We start from the raw sequence: 14,039 nt of genomic DNA, 5'->3' as shown, positions 1-14,039 counted from the left end.
TCCTATTTCTCCCAGTCCTATTTCTCCGGTAGAAATAGGACTGGAAATTTTCAGTCCTATTTCTCCAGTCCTATTTCGTTTCAGTCCTATTTCACCGGCTACCCATGTTTATAGAATGACTAGCTTCTACTGGAGTACGTATGACCACGAATGCTGCCTCATAGGATAAGTATTTCGTCACCAACCATACGGCAGTGCTTTCAACACGATGGTGGACGTTTCGGACACATGCAACGCCTGTTGAGCAACCTCGATGACGAATGTGGCATCGATGCAATAAAGATTCCGATAACGCTAATTTTTTTTTTCCTAAAGTGATAGTACAAAAAATTTAACAAGATACGTCTTCCAAACGAATAAATATGACAAAAATGGCTACGAGATAACTTTATTTTGCTGCTTCCATAACTTTTCGCCGCTTCGTTAATACAACGAACATTTTTATGGACAAATATCGATCTATGTACATGCACCACTTTAGTCTAGAATCTTTTTGACTAAAAGAAATTTTTCAAATCGTCAACTTACAACTGACTGCCCTGCCAAAGTGGGACGCCAACAAAAACGATACCTTTAACTTGTCCAACCCAAAAAATTTTTTGGCTTTCTTTCAAATGTTGTCATTTAGCAAAGGATTTACTCTTAAATTCGTGTGTGACAATTCAAGCATCCAAAAATTCCATTCTATTTCAGGAGGACATTCATGACAACTTTTGGACATAGAGTTCGTTTCCTCGAAAGATAAAAACGAACATGTTTATTTATGTTCCTCCCTTGTCTTCCTGAACGGCACCTATCTTAGATGGATTTTGTTTATAGTCAACAGTCTCGGTGGCGAAAAGTTAGAATGAAAAAAAGTTATTTAAAAAGTAAGACTGAAAAAAAAAAATATATAGTTCGAGTCTGAATGCGAACGGTAGGCTAGAGGTGTACGGCTCGCCGCAATAATCACACAGCACCTTTTTTGCAAGCTAAATCTAGCCAGAGCGTGGCCGATGTCAAGCCAAGATTATAAGGCCACAAGAAAAACTTTGGCGGCAACTGCAAAAAAGAAAACATAAAACCCGGTTGATATTCCATACCAACTTGGGTGAGGAACTTGACGCAGCGTTTAACATATAATTCTAGATGAATGTGAAAGGGTTTGTACGATGAGATACATATAACGAGATGAAAGACAAAAACAACTGCGATTGTTCAGGAACAACTGGATTCCATTATTTTAGATACCTAAATTCAAAAGAGGGAAATCAATTAACAGTAAGACAAAATTTTAATAGAAAAAAAAGCCATACGTGAAAGCACAACCCAACCGTCATCAGGTAAAGGTGACGACCTCGAATTATCAGCAGGCTGTGGAACTTGTTGTTGCTGCTGCATCTGTAGCTGCTCTTGATGCACCTTGCTTAGTTGCTCTTTAAGATTTCGATGGAATTCAAGGAGGCTCTTTTTCTCGTTTTCGAGCCGAACAAACTCTTCCACCGATCTTTGCAAGTCCGTTTGTTCCAGCGGCTGTTGACTAGATCGCCGTTGTTCAGTTTGTTGTCGTTTTTTGGTCTCTTCCAGATGTTCGACCAGTTCGTTGCAATATTTGGTCATCCACTGCAGCTCCTTCTGGACTTCCAGATATTCTTTCGCCATCTTTAAAAAAACAAATAACATTAATTTTTTTTCATGTCAAAGGAATGTCCATATTTACGTTACCTTTCGGTGTTCTTCGTAAACCCTCATTGACACTTGACTAGTGGGACATGGTGGGATAGGTCGCAGCGATGGATGCAACATGAAAAAAATATCGTCGATCGGCTGTTCTCCTGTCACGGAATTGCTTTCACCTGTAAACAAAAGAAAGGCACGACCGATGAACAGATAATTTAGAGATTTGCAAACATATCCAGTATGCATTCTTCTCGATAATCAAAACTTGGGGATTCAAGGAACAGTTCACGTACAGTAGAGAAACCACCAATAATGCCAGCACAAAATGCTAATCTCCGTTACTTCGGCATCATCGCCGAATTGCGACGCGACCGACTCCATCGCCGACGTAAGGAATTCCGCCATTCGATCACTTAAATCCATTTGCATGTCGTTTTTATTGCACGAATTCGGGTAGATTCGACTCGGTCGTGGTGAGATCGGCGTGTTGACTGTTAGATTTTTATAACTAGACCTTGGATTTCTTCCTCCGCTACACGCGGAGAGTAAAACAGAGACAAAGAACGAGAGGGGAAAGGAAAAGCTTAGGACTGTAGAAAAGGCTAGAAAGGAGGGGTCCGATAGCTAATAGCAAATGTGTGCGTTAAAAATATCCCGCGTGCGCATCCTGTCCGTGTACATGTGAATCATCACAGCGAGCCTTCACTAGTTCTAAACAAATGCTAGATCAAGCTAGCATCACTGAATTTGTCTTGAAACATAAATCGAATACTGGCCGATATTTCAAATCATTAAGAAAAATGTGGGTCCCTTCCGACTCTAATTCAGTTTAAAATCAAAGCATTTTTTTCTACAAATGAGCAAGATTCTTGTGAGTTACGCAACACGGTCGAGTTGACGTGTTTCACATTCCACCTCGCCTCCCCCTACCCCAAATCTTTTCTATTTCTTTTCTGCAGTCATTCCATTTCTTCAATTTTCTTTGCTTTCTTCTTTGCTGGGTTAATGTGTCAACGCTTCGGTAAGGTCCAAAATGTCGGTCGGGTGATGCATACGCCTTGCTGACGCATGTATTAAGTATGCAAACGACTGCGTACTAAGAACTGAGTCACGTTTGCAGACATACTGGCGTAGCCCAAATACATCTGTACCTTTCTGGGTTCGTTACATACATTTAGGTATCATAAAAAATCACTCACCAATATGACGAGGATTGCGTTCTTGACCGGGCATGTTGGAAATGCAAGGCATTGATTGCTGCTGCGTGACACCAGTCCATACCTGGGAAGGATTTCCATGTGAGGAGGATCTGCGATGGCCACTGCTACCAACGTTTCCGGATTCTTCGGCTCGTCTGGCTTCTGCCCCGCTCCAGCCAGATGAATATGGTTGAAGAACTGGAAAAGATGGAACCGGGGAAGAAGGCACACACATTTCCACATGAGGAAAGTCAGCTGATCTTCTTTTTAATGGATATTGAAACTGCTGCGGTCGACGATGAGTTTCAATTGGCCCTGGTCTGCCCAGCTTTTCATTCACCATGCGTGCCTCGTAAGGCGGCTGTGCTCTCCCTTGACCACCCAGTAGGAAATCCTCTCCCAGTGGTGGTATGGCATAGCCTTCGGCTGATTCATCACTTTCTGCGCCAATGATTAAATGCAGAGGCTCGCTAACAGTGCTGGTGCCTCCTATTATTCTCGGTGAAAGTAGCTTAAGGCTGCTGGGCGTGACAAACGACCGACCGGGCTGTAGCATGTTTTCCTCTTCGCTCAGCAGATTTTTAAAAGACGGCAGTAAGCTTTCCGCAGCTTCTTGATTGGTGTGTGCCACCGGATGACGGGGTGAATGGTAATGGTCTGTTCTAGGTACAGGCAGTGATGTTAAAATTGCGCTAGAGCAAGAAGAGTTGCTCAAACTCTTCTCACTGCCATAAATGTCCGAGCTAGAGCCTAGAGCACATTACTGTCATTCAAGGTGTTCAAATCGTGATTAATTGTCGCATTACCTCCAGCGTCAACCAAATCTGACTGATTAGGGTATTCCAGTGGTTCGACTTCATCAGGGAAAAATTGAAACAAGTGCGACATTTCTTTGACGACTTGTTCCATCGATGGCCTGTTGTGAGGGTCTTTACTCCAGCAACTTTGGTGTGCAAAAAGATTCTGAACACATGCAACCACATAGAAAGTTCAACGAATTAAGATTCTTACCTGATCATAACTTTTTCCAGCGGAACGGGACAGCCTCTAATGAGAGGAGGACGTTTCCCTGTATGGATGGCCCACATTATAGTAAAAGCCGTGTCAGAAATGTGACAAAACGGTTTTTGACGAGCTAATAACTCCCACAGTATAATGCTCCAGCTAAATACATCACATTTTTCGGTATAATGGTTGCCTAGAAATAATAAAAAGATAAATATCAAAATGATGTAAAATATTAGACATATTTAAAGGTTTTACCTTCAAAAACTTCAGGTGCCATCCATGCAGCACTACCCTGACCATTGGTCATCTGAGTTCTCATGTCACAGGCAGTACCAAAATCACAGATTTTCAATACTCGGCCTTCCATCATCAATAGCAGGTTTGGTGGCTTTAGATCTCTACAGCATTGTAACAGAACATTTAATTAGGTTTAGCTTGATTTCCAACCAAGAAAATAAACCTGTGAATGATGGGAGAAGGTTTCATGCCATGGAGGTAAGCTACACCTCTCGCACACTGCAAAGCCCAGTTCATGGCATGATGGAAGGTATAAAATATTTTTGAGCGACACTGTAGAACTAAATTTTAACAGAATAATTATATCTGCTTTTTTGTGAGATGTAAGTGGTTTTACCATCATATAAAGAAGCTTCAGCCAATTCCATGAGAAGGCAAACTGGTTTCTTTGTTGAAGCTCCATACAGCTTTACAATGTTGGGGTGAGATACTCGTGACAACTGCCTAACCTCAATCATGAAGGTTTTCTGTTCAGCTGATGTGTTAATTTTTTTAACTGCCACGATTTTTGATCTCCAAATACCCCGACAAACAACACCAAATGTGCCCCTTCCGATTTCCTGCACAATACGCAATCAATTAGAATTTAATCAAATCCTATAATAAGCCGGTATATAATTACAAACCCGTAATTCCTCAACTTCATTTATGTCAATTTCCATATGCTCTGGAATTACTTTTAAATCATCTGGAAATATTTCTGGTGAAGCCATTATTATAAATTATATTTACACAAAGTTGCTAAACAAGATTTTCGTATGAACTTTCGTCTGGTTCGGAATTTCAATTCTTCTTAAGGTCATCTATCGGGAAAATTTTAACCATGCAGAACAGGGAAGGAGCAGACGTCTCAATTAGGAAATCCCTGTGGGAAAAACATGGAGAAAAAAAATATAACGGTGTACTTTTTCAAACCAACATGTTAAGAGTTTAATGTTATTATCACTCCTGCGTTTGTGGGTGATATAGCAGCTTCGAATTCAGCTACCTTCGCTGCTAATAAAAAAAATTTATTGCGATTTTCCATACTATGGCTGGTCATCAGACAATCAAGGACTTCATTCTAATAAGCGAATTCTGCGAAGTCGAAGGACCTCGATGTGTTATTACTATCCCTGCGATTCTACCTCATTTGAATAATAATGAGCATTTCAATCTGGATGAATTTTTACTATACATAATGACAACAGATTATCAGAATTTCCCTGGGTTTGTTTTGCATTACTGGACATGTTTTGAGAGTATCTCTAAACTAATTTTTATTTTAGAGAAAAATGGGAGGAGGTATCTGATGTGCCTTGTATTCGGACCAACATCATTCAGAATTTCCATGCCATCCTCCACTATTTCACCCTAAAGGACCCTCAAGCAAGAGGTGGTGTTCGTCCATCTTGCATAGCCTATATCACCCAGAATCAAACCAAGCTTTATCGTCTGAAGAGTCAAATCCTCAATAGTCTTAATATGTCTGCCCAGATATTCAAGAATGCTAATGTAAATTGGATGAGAAGTTTAGGACAGGATATTGGAATGCAGGTTGAGTTACCTATTGCTATCTGATCTCCTAAGTGTAATATTCATTTATCTTCAATAGGAGAATGAAAGTGTGGCCAATTTGCTTGATAAATGGAAAGATCTTATTCAGCCAGCAGCTGAGATTGGGGATCAAGAGAAAAGATTAAAACCATGGCATATGCTTTGTCCTATAGGGGTTTCAATTGTGATATCAGGATTATTGTTTGTTTATAAAGTGTGCTCTAGGCCTCTTGAAGACCAAATTTTGGACCCAAAGGTGATTAGTTCAACTTATGATTTGTTTGCAAATGTTAACCTTGATGATGTTGATTTCAAAACTGTAATGTCTCAACTAAATGGTATTATACTGTGATCAGTTATATCTAGAAAATAAATCAAGCATACACGTACACTGATAAGGTATCTTTATGGTTTATGCTTCAGTTATATTGGAACTCCAGATTGTCCTGGTATATGATCGTAGTCCCCAGAATTTAACAAACCAACATCGCAAAAAGCAAACTAAAAATAACAAATTATTGATCGAAATACTGGGGATATGTCCAGCACACAAATTTTTGGAATAAAGGGGATGATCTATCGGAATTGGGAAGTGCTTATTCGCAAGCCGATGCAATCCTTTCCAATTTCAGCAACAGTGCAAACTTGGCAAAGAGTTCCCTTTAGTGAAGGCTGGTAGACTGAACTGCAAAGCGGGCACTTTTCTTCCGGCTTGCCGCGGTAGATCGGTGTGTAAGTCTTGGCACACAAACTGAATGGGTTGTGCTCATCATAATGGAGTTGAACTTCGTCGTTTGCACCTTTGTCGCAAGCCTGCAAATACGTCATGAAACAACATTAAGTACGAGTTTGAGAAATACATTTTCACGTGACGAACCTGAAGAATTTTGCGTGTTTGCTGCGCTACTTCGGGCTTAGGCCCAAGTTCCAGGAGACGCCGGGCAAACGACGCCGCCGTTCGGAAATTCTTTAGCTTGAAACTGAGATTCAGCGCCGTCCTCAGTGTTAGAATCTGATGGATGGGCTGCAATTCCGAGTGGGTAAAGTAAGCCGCCATTTCACAGCTTCGTTTCTGATCCTCCAGACTCTCCTTGGGCAAGTCTTTGCGTGCAGCTTCCATACTCAGGCCGACAATGTACTCGCGGCAAATGGAAATTAATTCCTGGGCTTTACGAACTTCCTCCTTGTTGTCGACCACCAAGAGCGGCACGTTCAATAACAGAAGGCGGAATCGATCAACGGCCTCGTTGAATTTACCCGCGGTCGTTAGTTGGTAGCAAACCTGACAATTCCCATAAATGCAGTTACGTTATTTCATGACCTATTAGATAATGAGTTAAGAACTGGTGGCATACCTGAAGCCTTTGAGCTAGATCAGCCAGGCGAACACCTAGGGCAGGTAATCCGTGAACTTTCGACGAAGCAGCAACTTCCCTCCAGTTACGTTGCGGGTATGCCGACAAGGAAGGCAGATTGGGTAATCCAGCAAACATAGTTCGTGATTTGGCGAAGGCTGCGGTAAATAGTGGCCTAAATAAATAAAGAAAGCAGAAAATGTTTACACAACAAATGACGATGATGGTAAGACGTTTGCACGTACTTGAATGGCGCAAAATTGACCACACCAATCTGGTCGTTGAGGAGACGGAAAGCAGATTCGTAGGAGCCAGCCGAAGCGTGATCAGCAACCAACTGCGAGTGAGTTGCCCATCCCTGCATAGGCGGCTGACCACGGGTAGGTGGTACATAGTATCCACGGTCTTCATCTTCCCCTCCATGGGCAGCCATACTCAAATCAGACGGAAGCTCCAAATCTTCGTCGCCCACTTCCCAACCGCCTTCTTCATCTCCACTTCCGACATCACCAACAGATCCTGCTGGCTTATCCTCATCGTCCAAACCAAGATCAGCATCATCACCCCAGCCATCAGGCTCACCGGCATCTTCTTCTGCCACAACAGCGGATCCTGAAGCAATCGTACGGGCCGCCATGGCTCCATCGAAAAATCCCTAAGAAAAATTCCAAACGTTAAGAGATCGTTCCTAACAAAACTATGAGTGAGACGGAGGCAAACCTTAGAGACGGTCAGCAACGGCCAGTTGGATTCCGCCTGGGCAATTGGAGGAGGAGGCTGCAAGAAAACAGCAGATGGATTTGTTTTTGGTACTGGTTGTCCGGCTGCTTCAAGTTGCTGCTGTAGCTGCTCGGCTTCCTCGTCGAGGCCGTGGGTGGCCGCGGTCAGGAAAGCCAAGCTAGTCTATAAGAAATTTGACGCGATTATTACGCAAATCCTTTGCATATCCTACACATCTCCGATTTTACCTGGCCACAGTTACGAAGAACCTTGACACGTTCTTGAATATCGCCAAGCAAAAGAGCCGACTGGTATTGCCCCGAGGTGTCTTTGCGAATTTCGGCAATTTTCATCATCTTTTTCAGCTTGTCGAGATTGCCGGTGATCAAATACAAAAAGGCCAGCTTGTTAAAGTTCTTGGTGCGTTGATAGCACATCTCCACGACCTGGTGGTTGCCTGCGAAATAACAAAATTAAATGTTACCGATTATAAAAATTTGGTGATATTTTACGAACTCTTACCTTGAAGGAGAGCTGCTTCGCCGAGCTTCTCCCAACAAAATTTGTCGTCGAGGGCTTTGGCAGCTTCAAGAGCTGCTTCAATGTTACCACACTGAAGGGCCAAGGCAAGACGGGTTTTTTCATCTTTGACGAAATGAAGTGCGACTTCTGGGTAGCCCTTTTGCTGCAGGTAGGCGATAATGGATTGTCCAACGAGCTTAGCGTGGCGGACCATATGCAACACCTCGTCGTACTTGCGGTTGACCAGGGCCAATTTGAAGCAATACTCGGTGGGATCCACTTGGAACATGCGGGGACGAGCATCGCGATCCAGACAGTAGATCGCCTTACCCTTGACACGTGTCAGATAGACGGGCAAGTCCAGCGTGCGGATGATTCCGTGGTCGCCGTTGGTCAGTGAATACTTGATGTGATGGCTGGTAGTGTAGATGAGAACGCCAGAATCTTCCCAAGTGGCCGACTTGAGTCGCGCGTTCTCTTGGATTGTGCAAAGCACTTCTAGACGCCGGTTGGCGATAGTCAAGACGTGCTTGCCCAGCAACGCTACGTGACTCATGTCCGCCGACCAGACGACGTGACGGCATTTTGTCATTTTAACCTACAAAATTACAGAATTTTACGTAAAGCGCAACTTGATTTTTGATTCTTTTAAGTTCTTACCTGTCCGGCACTTCGTTTTTGCTGGATATCAAAGAGGGTAAGACCTTCGGTATCACGAAGTAAAACGCACCCAGTTCCAGCGTAGAAGATTTCATCACACGGCGGTGTTTGGATTTTCTTGCTCACTTCATTCTTTTCATTTTTAATGACAATCTACAGCAAAATTACCTATTCTTTTAGGAAATGAGTTCTAATCGTTTCGTGATTAACATTACCGTATGATTGCGGTCCAAGACAGCGAAGCGATTACGAGCAACCCAAATAGCCGTCACACCTGTCGAGCGTTTCCCATCGCCACCGTCTTGGGGGCAATCGGCATCTACTGGCACCGAGTACAGTTCGTAAATGGAATTTTCCAGGTTTGCTGCTCTAGTGACCACGAGAACGGCTTGCTCAGCCGGGTTGTAAGAGATACTGTGGATTGGCGTACGAGCATTGCCTCTCAGTTGCAGTAAACCAGTATCCTTCGATGTGGTAAGATCAAGCCGTCGTAGAATACGTTCTTTGACGTAAAATAGCAGGTTGCCATGCAAACTGTACGCAGGCCTTTCTCGCTCTAGCTTGAAGATCACCATTCCGGAATCATGGCCTGGTCAATAACACATTACGACTAGGATTCTTCGTACAAATGAAACGAAGATGGTGGCATACCAGCTGCGAAAAGGCCCAATGTCGGATGAGCGGCCATTACCCAGAAACGGTCATGTTCACGGCGGAAGGTATTCAGACACGTTCGCTTCGTCAGATCCCATACGCGAATACTCTTATCTTCCGAATTCGAAAGGATCAATTCTTGCTTAGGGTGGAATAAGACGCAGGATACGTTGTTGTAGTGGCCTCGGCAGGTATCGACTTCCCATGCCTATCAATCATACGACATATACATCATTTATTGTTTGGGAACATCTAACTGGATTTAGAAGTAAGCTTTCATCACCTTCGATTCGCTCATTCGCCATAGTTTGATTTGACGATCGTCAGCGCCGGATATTACCAAGGGAAGTGTCGGGTGGAATGCTGCCCAATTAACCCCTCGATCATGACCCTCCAAAACATGGCGAACTATTGCGTCAGCCTGGCCGAATAAGTCGGTAGCCCCGGGATTACGTAGGTGGTCATCAAGCCCACCAGGGCCAGGTGCAACATTCTTTTTTCGTAGACCTAATAATGATGTAATGTAAACATGTTTCATGGGCGACCAAAAAATTTTGTTTCAACTTACCAGAAATGTCCCAAACTCTGACAGTTTGATCCAAAGAAGCTGAAACAATCAAGTCTTCACTGGGGTGAAACTGGGCACACATGACATAGTGGTTGTGGCCAGTCAAAACAGAAACACAAGCTCTGCTCTGCCAGTTCCAAATTCTGATAGTTTGATCATCAGAAGCACTCAAAATCCAAGGGTATTCGTGATGGAAGACAGTTGTACGAATGTAGTCCATGTGCCCAGACAGGGTGAACTGACAGCGCCGTAACTTGTAGTTCCATACCTAACAGAACAACAAGATTGTTTATCAGTATTGTCAAGAATGTAACTGTTAAACAAAGGTACCTTGATTTTGTAATCATCACCACCAGATACAAAAAGAGGTTGCTGGCTGTGAAAGCAGATTCCACGTACAGGGCCATCATGCTCATCGAATTTATCAAGCAATGCACACATACGATAATCCCACAGCTGAATAACTCCACTGTGCAAACTATATGACGAAAAATTTGATAATTCAACTCAGCATATTCGATTTTCACGAGAACAATAGGATGTAAACATTAGAAACCAAACCTCGTGAGAATCCATGGTCGCTTGGGATGGAATGAAAGGCCTTTAACTCTGGCCGATTTCGTTTCAAATTTAGTCAGCATTTTTTCGTGACATCAACCGGTGGGACCACCGACAATTTCAGCACAGGATTTCAGAAATAGAAATGACAGTAAGCCACGTCGCTAGATGTTGACGTAGCCGCCAACTTCTACGTCATCTATCGGTTAACTTAGTAAAGTTTGCATTCACCACGCTAGATGGCAGTCTTAAGAATTACCTTACACGCATTGCATTAATGCACGCTTACAGAATCGTAGGAGTATTCGGCTATTGTACAATTGAATCAACGCATCCCTCAAAGTTCTAAGAGTATTCTGTGGTACACTTTTTTATAAGGTCAAACGGAAACTATTCCTCGAGTTTTTCAAACGTGATGCAAAGTTTTGCTGTGAAACTTTAGAATTTCTTACAATTTCAGCTCAGAGCGTAACACAAATAACTAAGATCCTAAAGAATTTTTTGCGAATCTATCATCGTCGCGAGGGTGACACGTAATTATCATGTCAAAATGAAAAATTACGTTACGACAAAATAAAAAAAAGGCCCTTTCACTGGTCAGCATTTTGTATATGAGCAAACGACCACCAAGGCGTGGCTGCGCTCCAAACTAAAATAACGAAAAGAAAAAAAAAAATCGAAAATGAGTTTCACTATGCGCCCGAAGACTCAGATGAAAAGCTGGCATTATTTAATTACAACAGCCATTTTCGTCAGCCATCTGTCAACTGGGTAATCATTTTTGACTACGTGGCAAGAAAGAGATTGTGTATGTTTTCGCGGACTTGATGGTACCATGGCCTAGTGATGCTGTCGAGCATTTCGGCAGCATCCTTTTCTGTCACGACTTCGTACGCTTGAGGTTCTGTAAAAAAAAAAATATAAGTGCCACATCATTGCGAGAACGTTCATTTACATTTTCACAACAAAGCCAACCTTTGATTAAAAGGTGTCCGGCTAATTCGCAAAGGGCAGGATTGAAACCTATTTCTTCTTTGACTCCTATTTATAATGCTCGACAGTTAACCAAAAGGGAAATTAGAATTTTATATGCTTTTATTTAGATCATACCGAACGTGGGTTCCCTAGCCCAGACGAACACCCGTACTGTATCATAGGCATCTGTAGGTGTTTCGTCGAAACGTTTTCCTCGCGTCATAAACAGATTATGAGCAATTTCATTTGCACAAAGGTGTGAGACCAGAATGAATACATTCCTGCATTCGGGAAAAAGAACAATTTGATTTAGCGTACAGCAAATTATATTTCAGATGAGTGTACTTGGCAAGAAGAGCTGGATCGTTGTGAAGTTGAAAAGCAAATCCTTTGGAAGGAAAATCAGTTAGCGCGAAGCACGGCCCAGCAATATGTTCCACACTCTAATCGATAAAATCCTAACAATTATTGGAACGGAAATAGTTATAGGTAATTGAGTTACAACCGCAGTTTCGAGGTAGAGTCTCTGACGGAGATAGTAGAGATGATAGTGTTGATGATTAACAGATGCATAACCTCCAGGGCTGTTGAAACCAGCCTTTAAATTCCTAAAACAAAGGCAGAGTTACAAGATGACAAAGACAATTATGTTAGTATAGAATAATATCATTCACATATTTACACATCACTGCTGAGAAGCATTAGCCTCACAAGGAGATCAAGTCCCTCTTGAGTGACTCTTTGAGGGATGTTTGCTGTCACACTAGGGACAAGTAGACTGTTGCCAAACTCTAAAGGACTAACATTGATTATAACAGCAGCATTGTCCTCTGTTTTGCCAGAAGCTTCTTTATGGACTGGCTTCAACAAAACCTCTTGAGCTGCAACTTTGTTGAAGTTGAACTCGATTGGATCAAAAGGGCTGTTTACTTTCTGCAAGTTTTGTGGTACCCTCCGTTGAGTAGCTCTGTCTACATTCAGCTGTATTTAGGGGCAACAGAATAAATTTATTATTCTTGGTAAGAGTCTTGCTACAACTATCGAAACTGAAATGGTTTTACAATCCCCCCCCCCCAAATAAAACTTGTGCAAGCTTGATGTGTTTACGATGGTGATCTATAAATTCTAGAAACTGATCATGCAGAGTCGCATCTCTAAACAACAAAAATAAATTTATACCTGTGCCACGAAACCAAACGTACCGGGAAGAACTTTGGTCTGCAGATTATTTAACTGATACCGGCAAACGCCAGTCTCTGCAGCCCTTTTCCATCGATTTTGCAAGAGACCATCGAACTGACTTTCAACTCGTTTTCCGTCGGTAGGACGAACGCTCCATATGAAATCGTTGTCGTCAAAATAAAACTCCATGCGGAAACCCAGAAAAAAAAGTCCACGTCAATGGTTTCTGGCACCTGCTATTTGTTATTATTAAATGGAGTATAGTTTCAATCGGACGAAAAAAAAAACAGGTAAACAGTCCAACGTTGTCACATTATCAATCGATCAAACCGCAATTTTAATTATTTCCTTTTCACCGAAACATCGAAACTCATCCATCATCGTGTTAAACATTTCTGTATCACTTCTCCCCACGCCGTAACCTTAATATAGCCATTCAATTGAATCGATGTGCGTGCAGGGACCGTACGTCACCTGAACTCATTTCCGATTTGCCGTTGACTGAGATGGAAAGCGAAAACAAAAAACCTTTACAGGAAGGCTGCATTTTTCTGGCATGGTGCAAGATGAGACGATGAATACAAAAAAAAAGAAGAAGAGTTTATCTAACGATGATGAAAGCTAAATCCAAGGGTTTGTAACGAAGTGAGAGGAATAAAAAAACCTTGGCTTTGCTGAGGTGGCGGATCTTGTTCCTGCATGTGCTACTCGCGGGGGAGGTACATTTTTTTTTTCCCGGCTGAAAATAGTTCGTCTGCGGCTAACACAGAAGGCGATATAGGAAGGAATAGAAAGAGAGGAAGATAAAAAAAAAAAAAAAAAAAAAAAAAAACAAATACAAAAACAAAAATCAAAGAGAACGGGGATAGAAAGAGAAAATGAAAAGGAGTCTGAGCAACTGCTTTTCCCAGTTTAGCTCGAGTAACCGATGCCGCAAGTTCTTCGCTCCCGGCTGCGTGATCCTCGTTCACAGTTCCCCCCCCCCTTTTTTTTTTTTCTTCAACGTCTTGTTAAAACTTTTTTTTTTTTTTTCTCTGTGTTTTTTTTTTCCCCCCGGCAATAGCGGATTGGCTCAGTTGGGGAAGTCAGCATCGGCCCAGTATCAAGAAACTTGAAACTCCGCACGAATGTTACGCAAGATGAAAA

The 14,039-nt window shown here is 42.3% G+C and overlaps 4 protein-coding genes across 6 annotated transcripts; 1 reads left to right on the top strand and 3 right to left on the bottom strand.

Moving 5' to 3' along the window:
- Positions 1 to 372: 372 nt before the first annotated feature.
- On the bottom strand, positions 373 to 4,944 carry LOC130703585 (mitogen-activated protein kinase kinase kinase 7-like). Its single transcript, XM_057525012.2, has 10 exons — positions 4,790 to 4,944; positions 4,501 to 4,723; positions 4,327 to 4,444; positions 4,122 to 4,264; positions 3,870 to 4,056; positions 3,665 to 3,801; positions 2,859 to 3,608; positions 1,705 to 1,835; positions 1,296 to 1,641; positions 373 to 1,230 (listed from the first exon to the last, which is right to left on the bottom strand). Exons 1-10 carry the CDS (start codon positions 4,874 to 4,876, stop codon positions 1,223 to 1,225), a joined length of 2,130 nt encoding a protein of 709 aa, XP_057380995.1. The 5' UTR covers positions 4,877 to 4,944; the 3' UTR covers positions 373 to 1,222.
- Positions 4,945 to 5,016: 72 nt separating this feature from the next.
- On the top strand, positions 5,017 to 6,090 carry LOC130703596 (guanine nucleotide exchange protein smcr8a-like). The gene is made up of 3 exons (XM_057525026.2): positions 5,017 to 5,372; positions 5,432 to 5,699; positions 5,758 to 6,090. Exons 1-3 carry the CDS (start codon positions 5,194 to 5,196, stop codon positions 6,049 to 6,051), a joined length of 741 nt encoding a protein of 246 aa, XP_057381009.1. The 5' UTR covers positions 5,017 to 5,193; the 3' UTR covers positions 6,052 to 6,090.
- Positions 6,000 to 10,913, bottom strand: LOC130703579 (coatomer subunit alpha-like). 2 transcript variants are annotated; one of them, XM_057525003.2, is made up of 14 exons: positions 10,740 to 10,913; positions 10,509 to 10,656; positions 10,179 to 10,446; positions 9,894 to 10,117; positions 9,608 to 9,818; positions 9,172 to 9,545; positions 8,957 to 9,109; positions 8,297 to 8,894; positions 8,023 to 8,231; positions 7,775 to 7,957; positions 7,300 to 7,709; positions 7,055 to 7,229; positions 6,577 to 6,981; positions 6,000 to 6,512 (listed from the first exon to the last, which is right to left on the bottom strand). In XM_057525003.2, exons 1-14 carry the CDS (start codon positions 10,817 to 10,819, stop codon positions 6,276 to 6,278), a joined length of 3,675 nt encoding a protein of 1,224 aa, XP_057380986.1. In that variant the 5' UTR covers positions 10,820 to 10,913; the 3' UTR covers positions 6,000 to 6,275. The 2 variants fall into 2 exon arrangements, with proteins under 2 accessions (XP_057380986.1, XP_059352401.1); XM_059496418.1 differs by having other exon boundaries at positions 9,172 to 9,548; positions 9,611 to 9,818.
- A 246-nt stretch (positions 10,914 to 11,159) lies between these two features.
- LOC130703592 (GDP-D-glucose phosphorylase 1-like) lies at positions 11,160 to 13,181 on the bottom strand. 2 transcript variants are annotated; one of them, XM_057525022.2, is made up of 8 exons: positions 12,891 to 13,181; positions 12,394 to 12,692; positions 12,217 to 12,319; positions 12,057 to 12,154; positions 11,847 to 11,992; positions 11,712 to 11,777; positions 11,475 to 11,640; positions 11,160 to 11,385 (listed from the first exon to the last, which is right to left on the bottom strand). In XM_057525022.2, the coding sequence occupies exons 1-7, from the start codon at positions 13,080 to 13,082 to the stop codon at positions 11,522 to 11,524; spliced, it is 1,023 nt and encodes a 340-aa protein (XP_057381005.1). In that variant the 5' UTR covers positions 13,083 to 13,181; the 3' UTR covers positions 11,160 to 11,385; positions 11,475 to 11,521. The 2 variants fall into 2 exon arrangements, with proteins under 2 accessions (XP_057381005.1, XP_057381004.1); XM_057525021.2 differs by having other exon boundaries at positions 11,325 to 11,640.
- Positions 13,182 to 14,039: the final 858 nt, after the last annotated feature.

This window comes from Daphnia carinata, chromosome 8, assembly GCF_022539665.2.
Source record: "Daphnia carinata strain CSIRO-1 chromosome 8, CSIRO_AGI_Dcar_HiC_V3, whole genome shotgun sequence".
In the NCBI taxonomy this organism is placed as follows: Eukaryota; Metazoa; Arthropoda; class Branchiopoda; order Diplostraca; family Daphniidae; genus Daphnia; species Daphnia carinata.
This window is presented reverse-complemented; position numbering and strand designations above follow the sequence as displayed.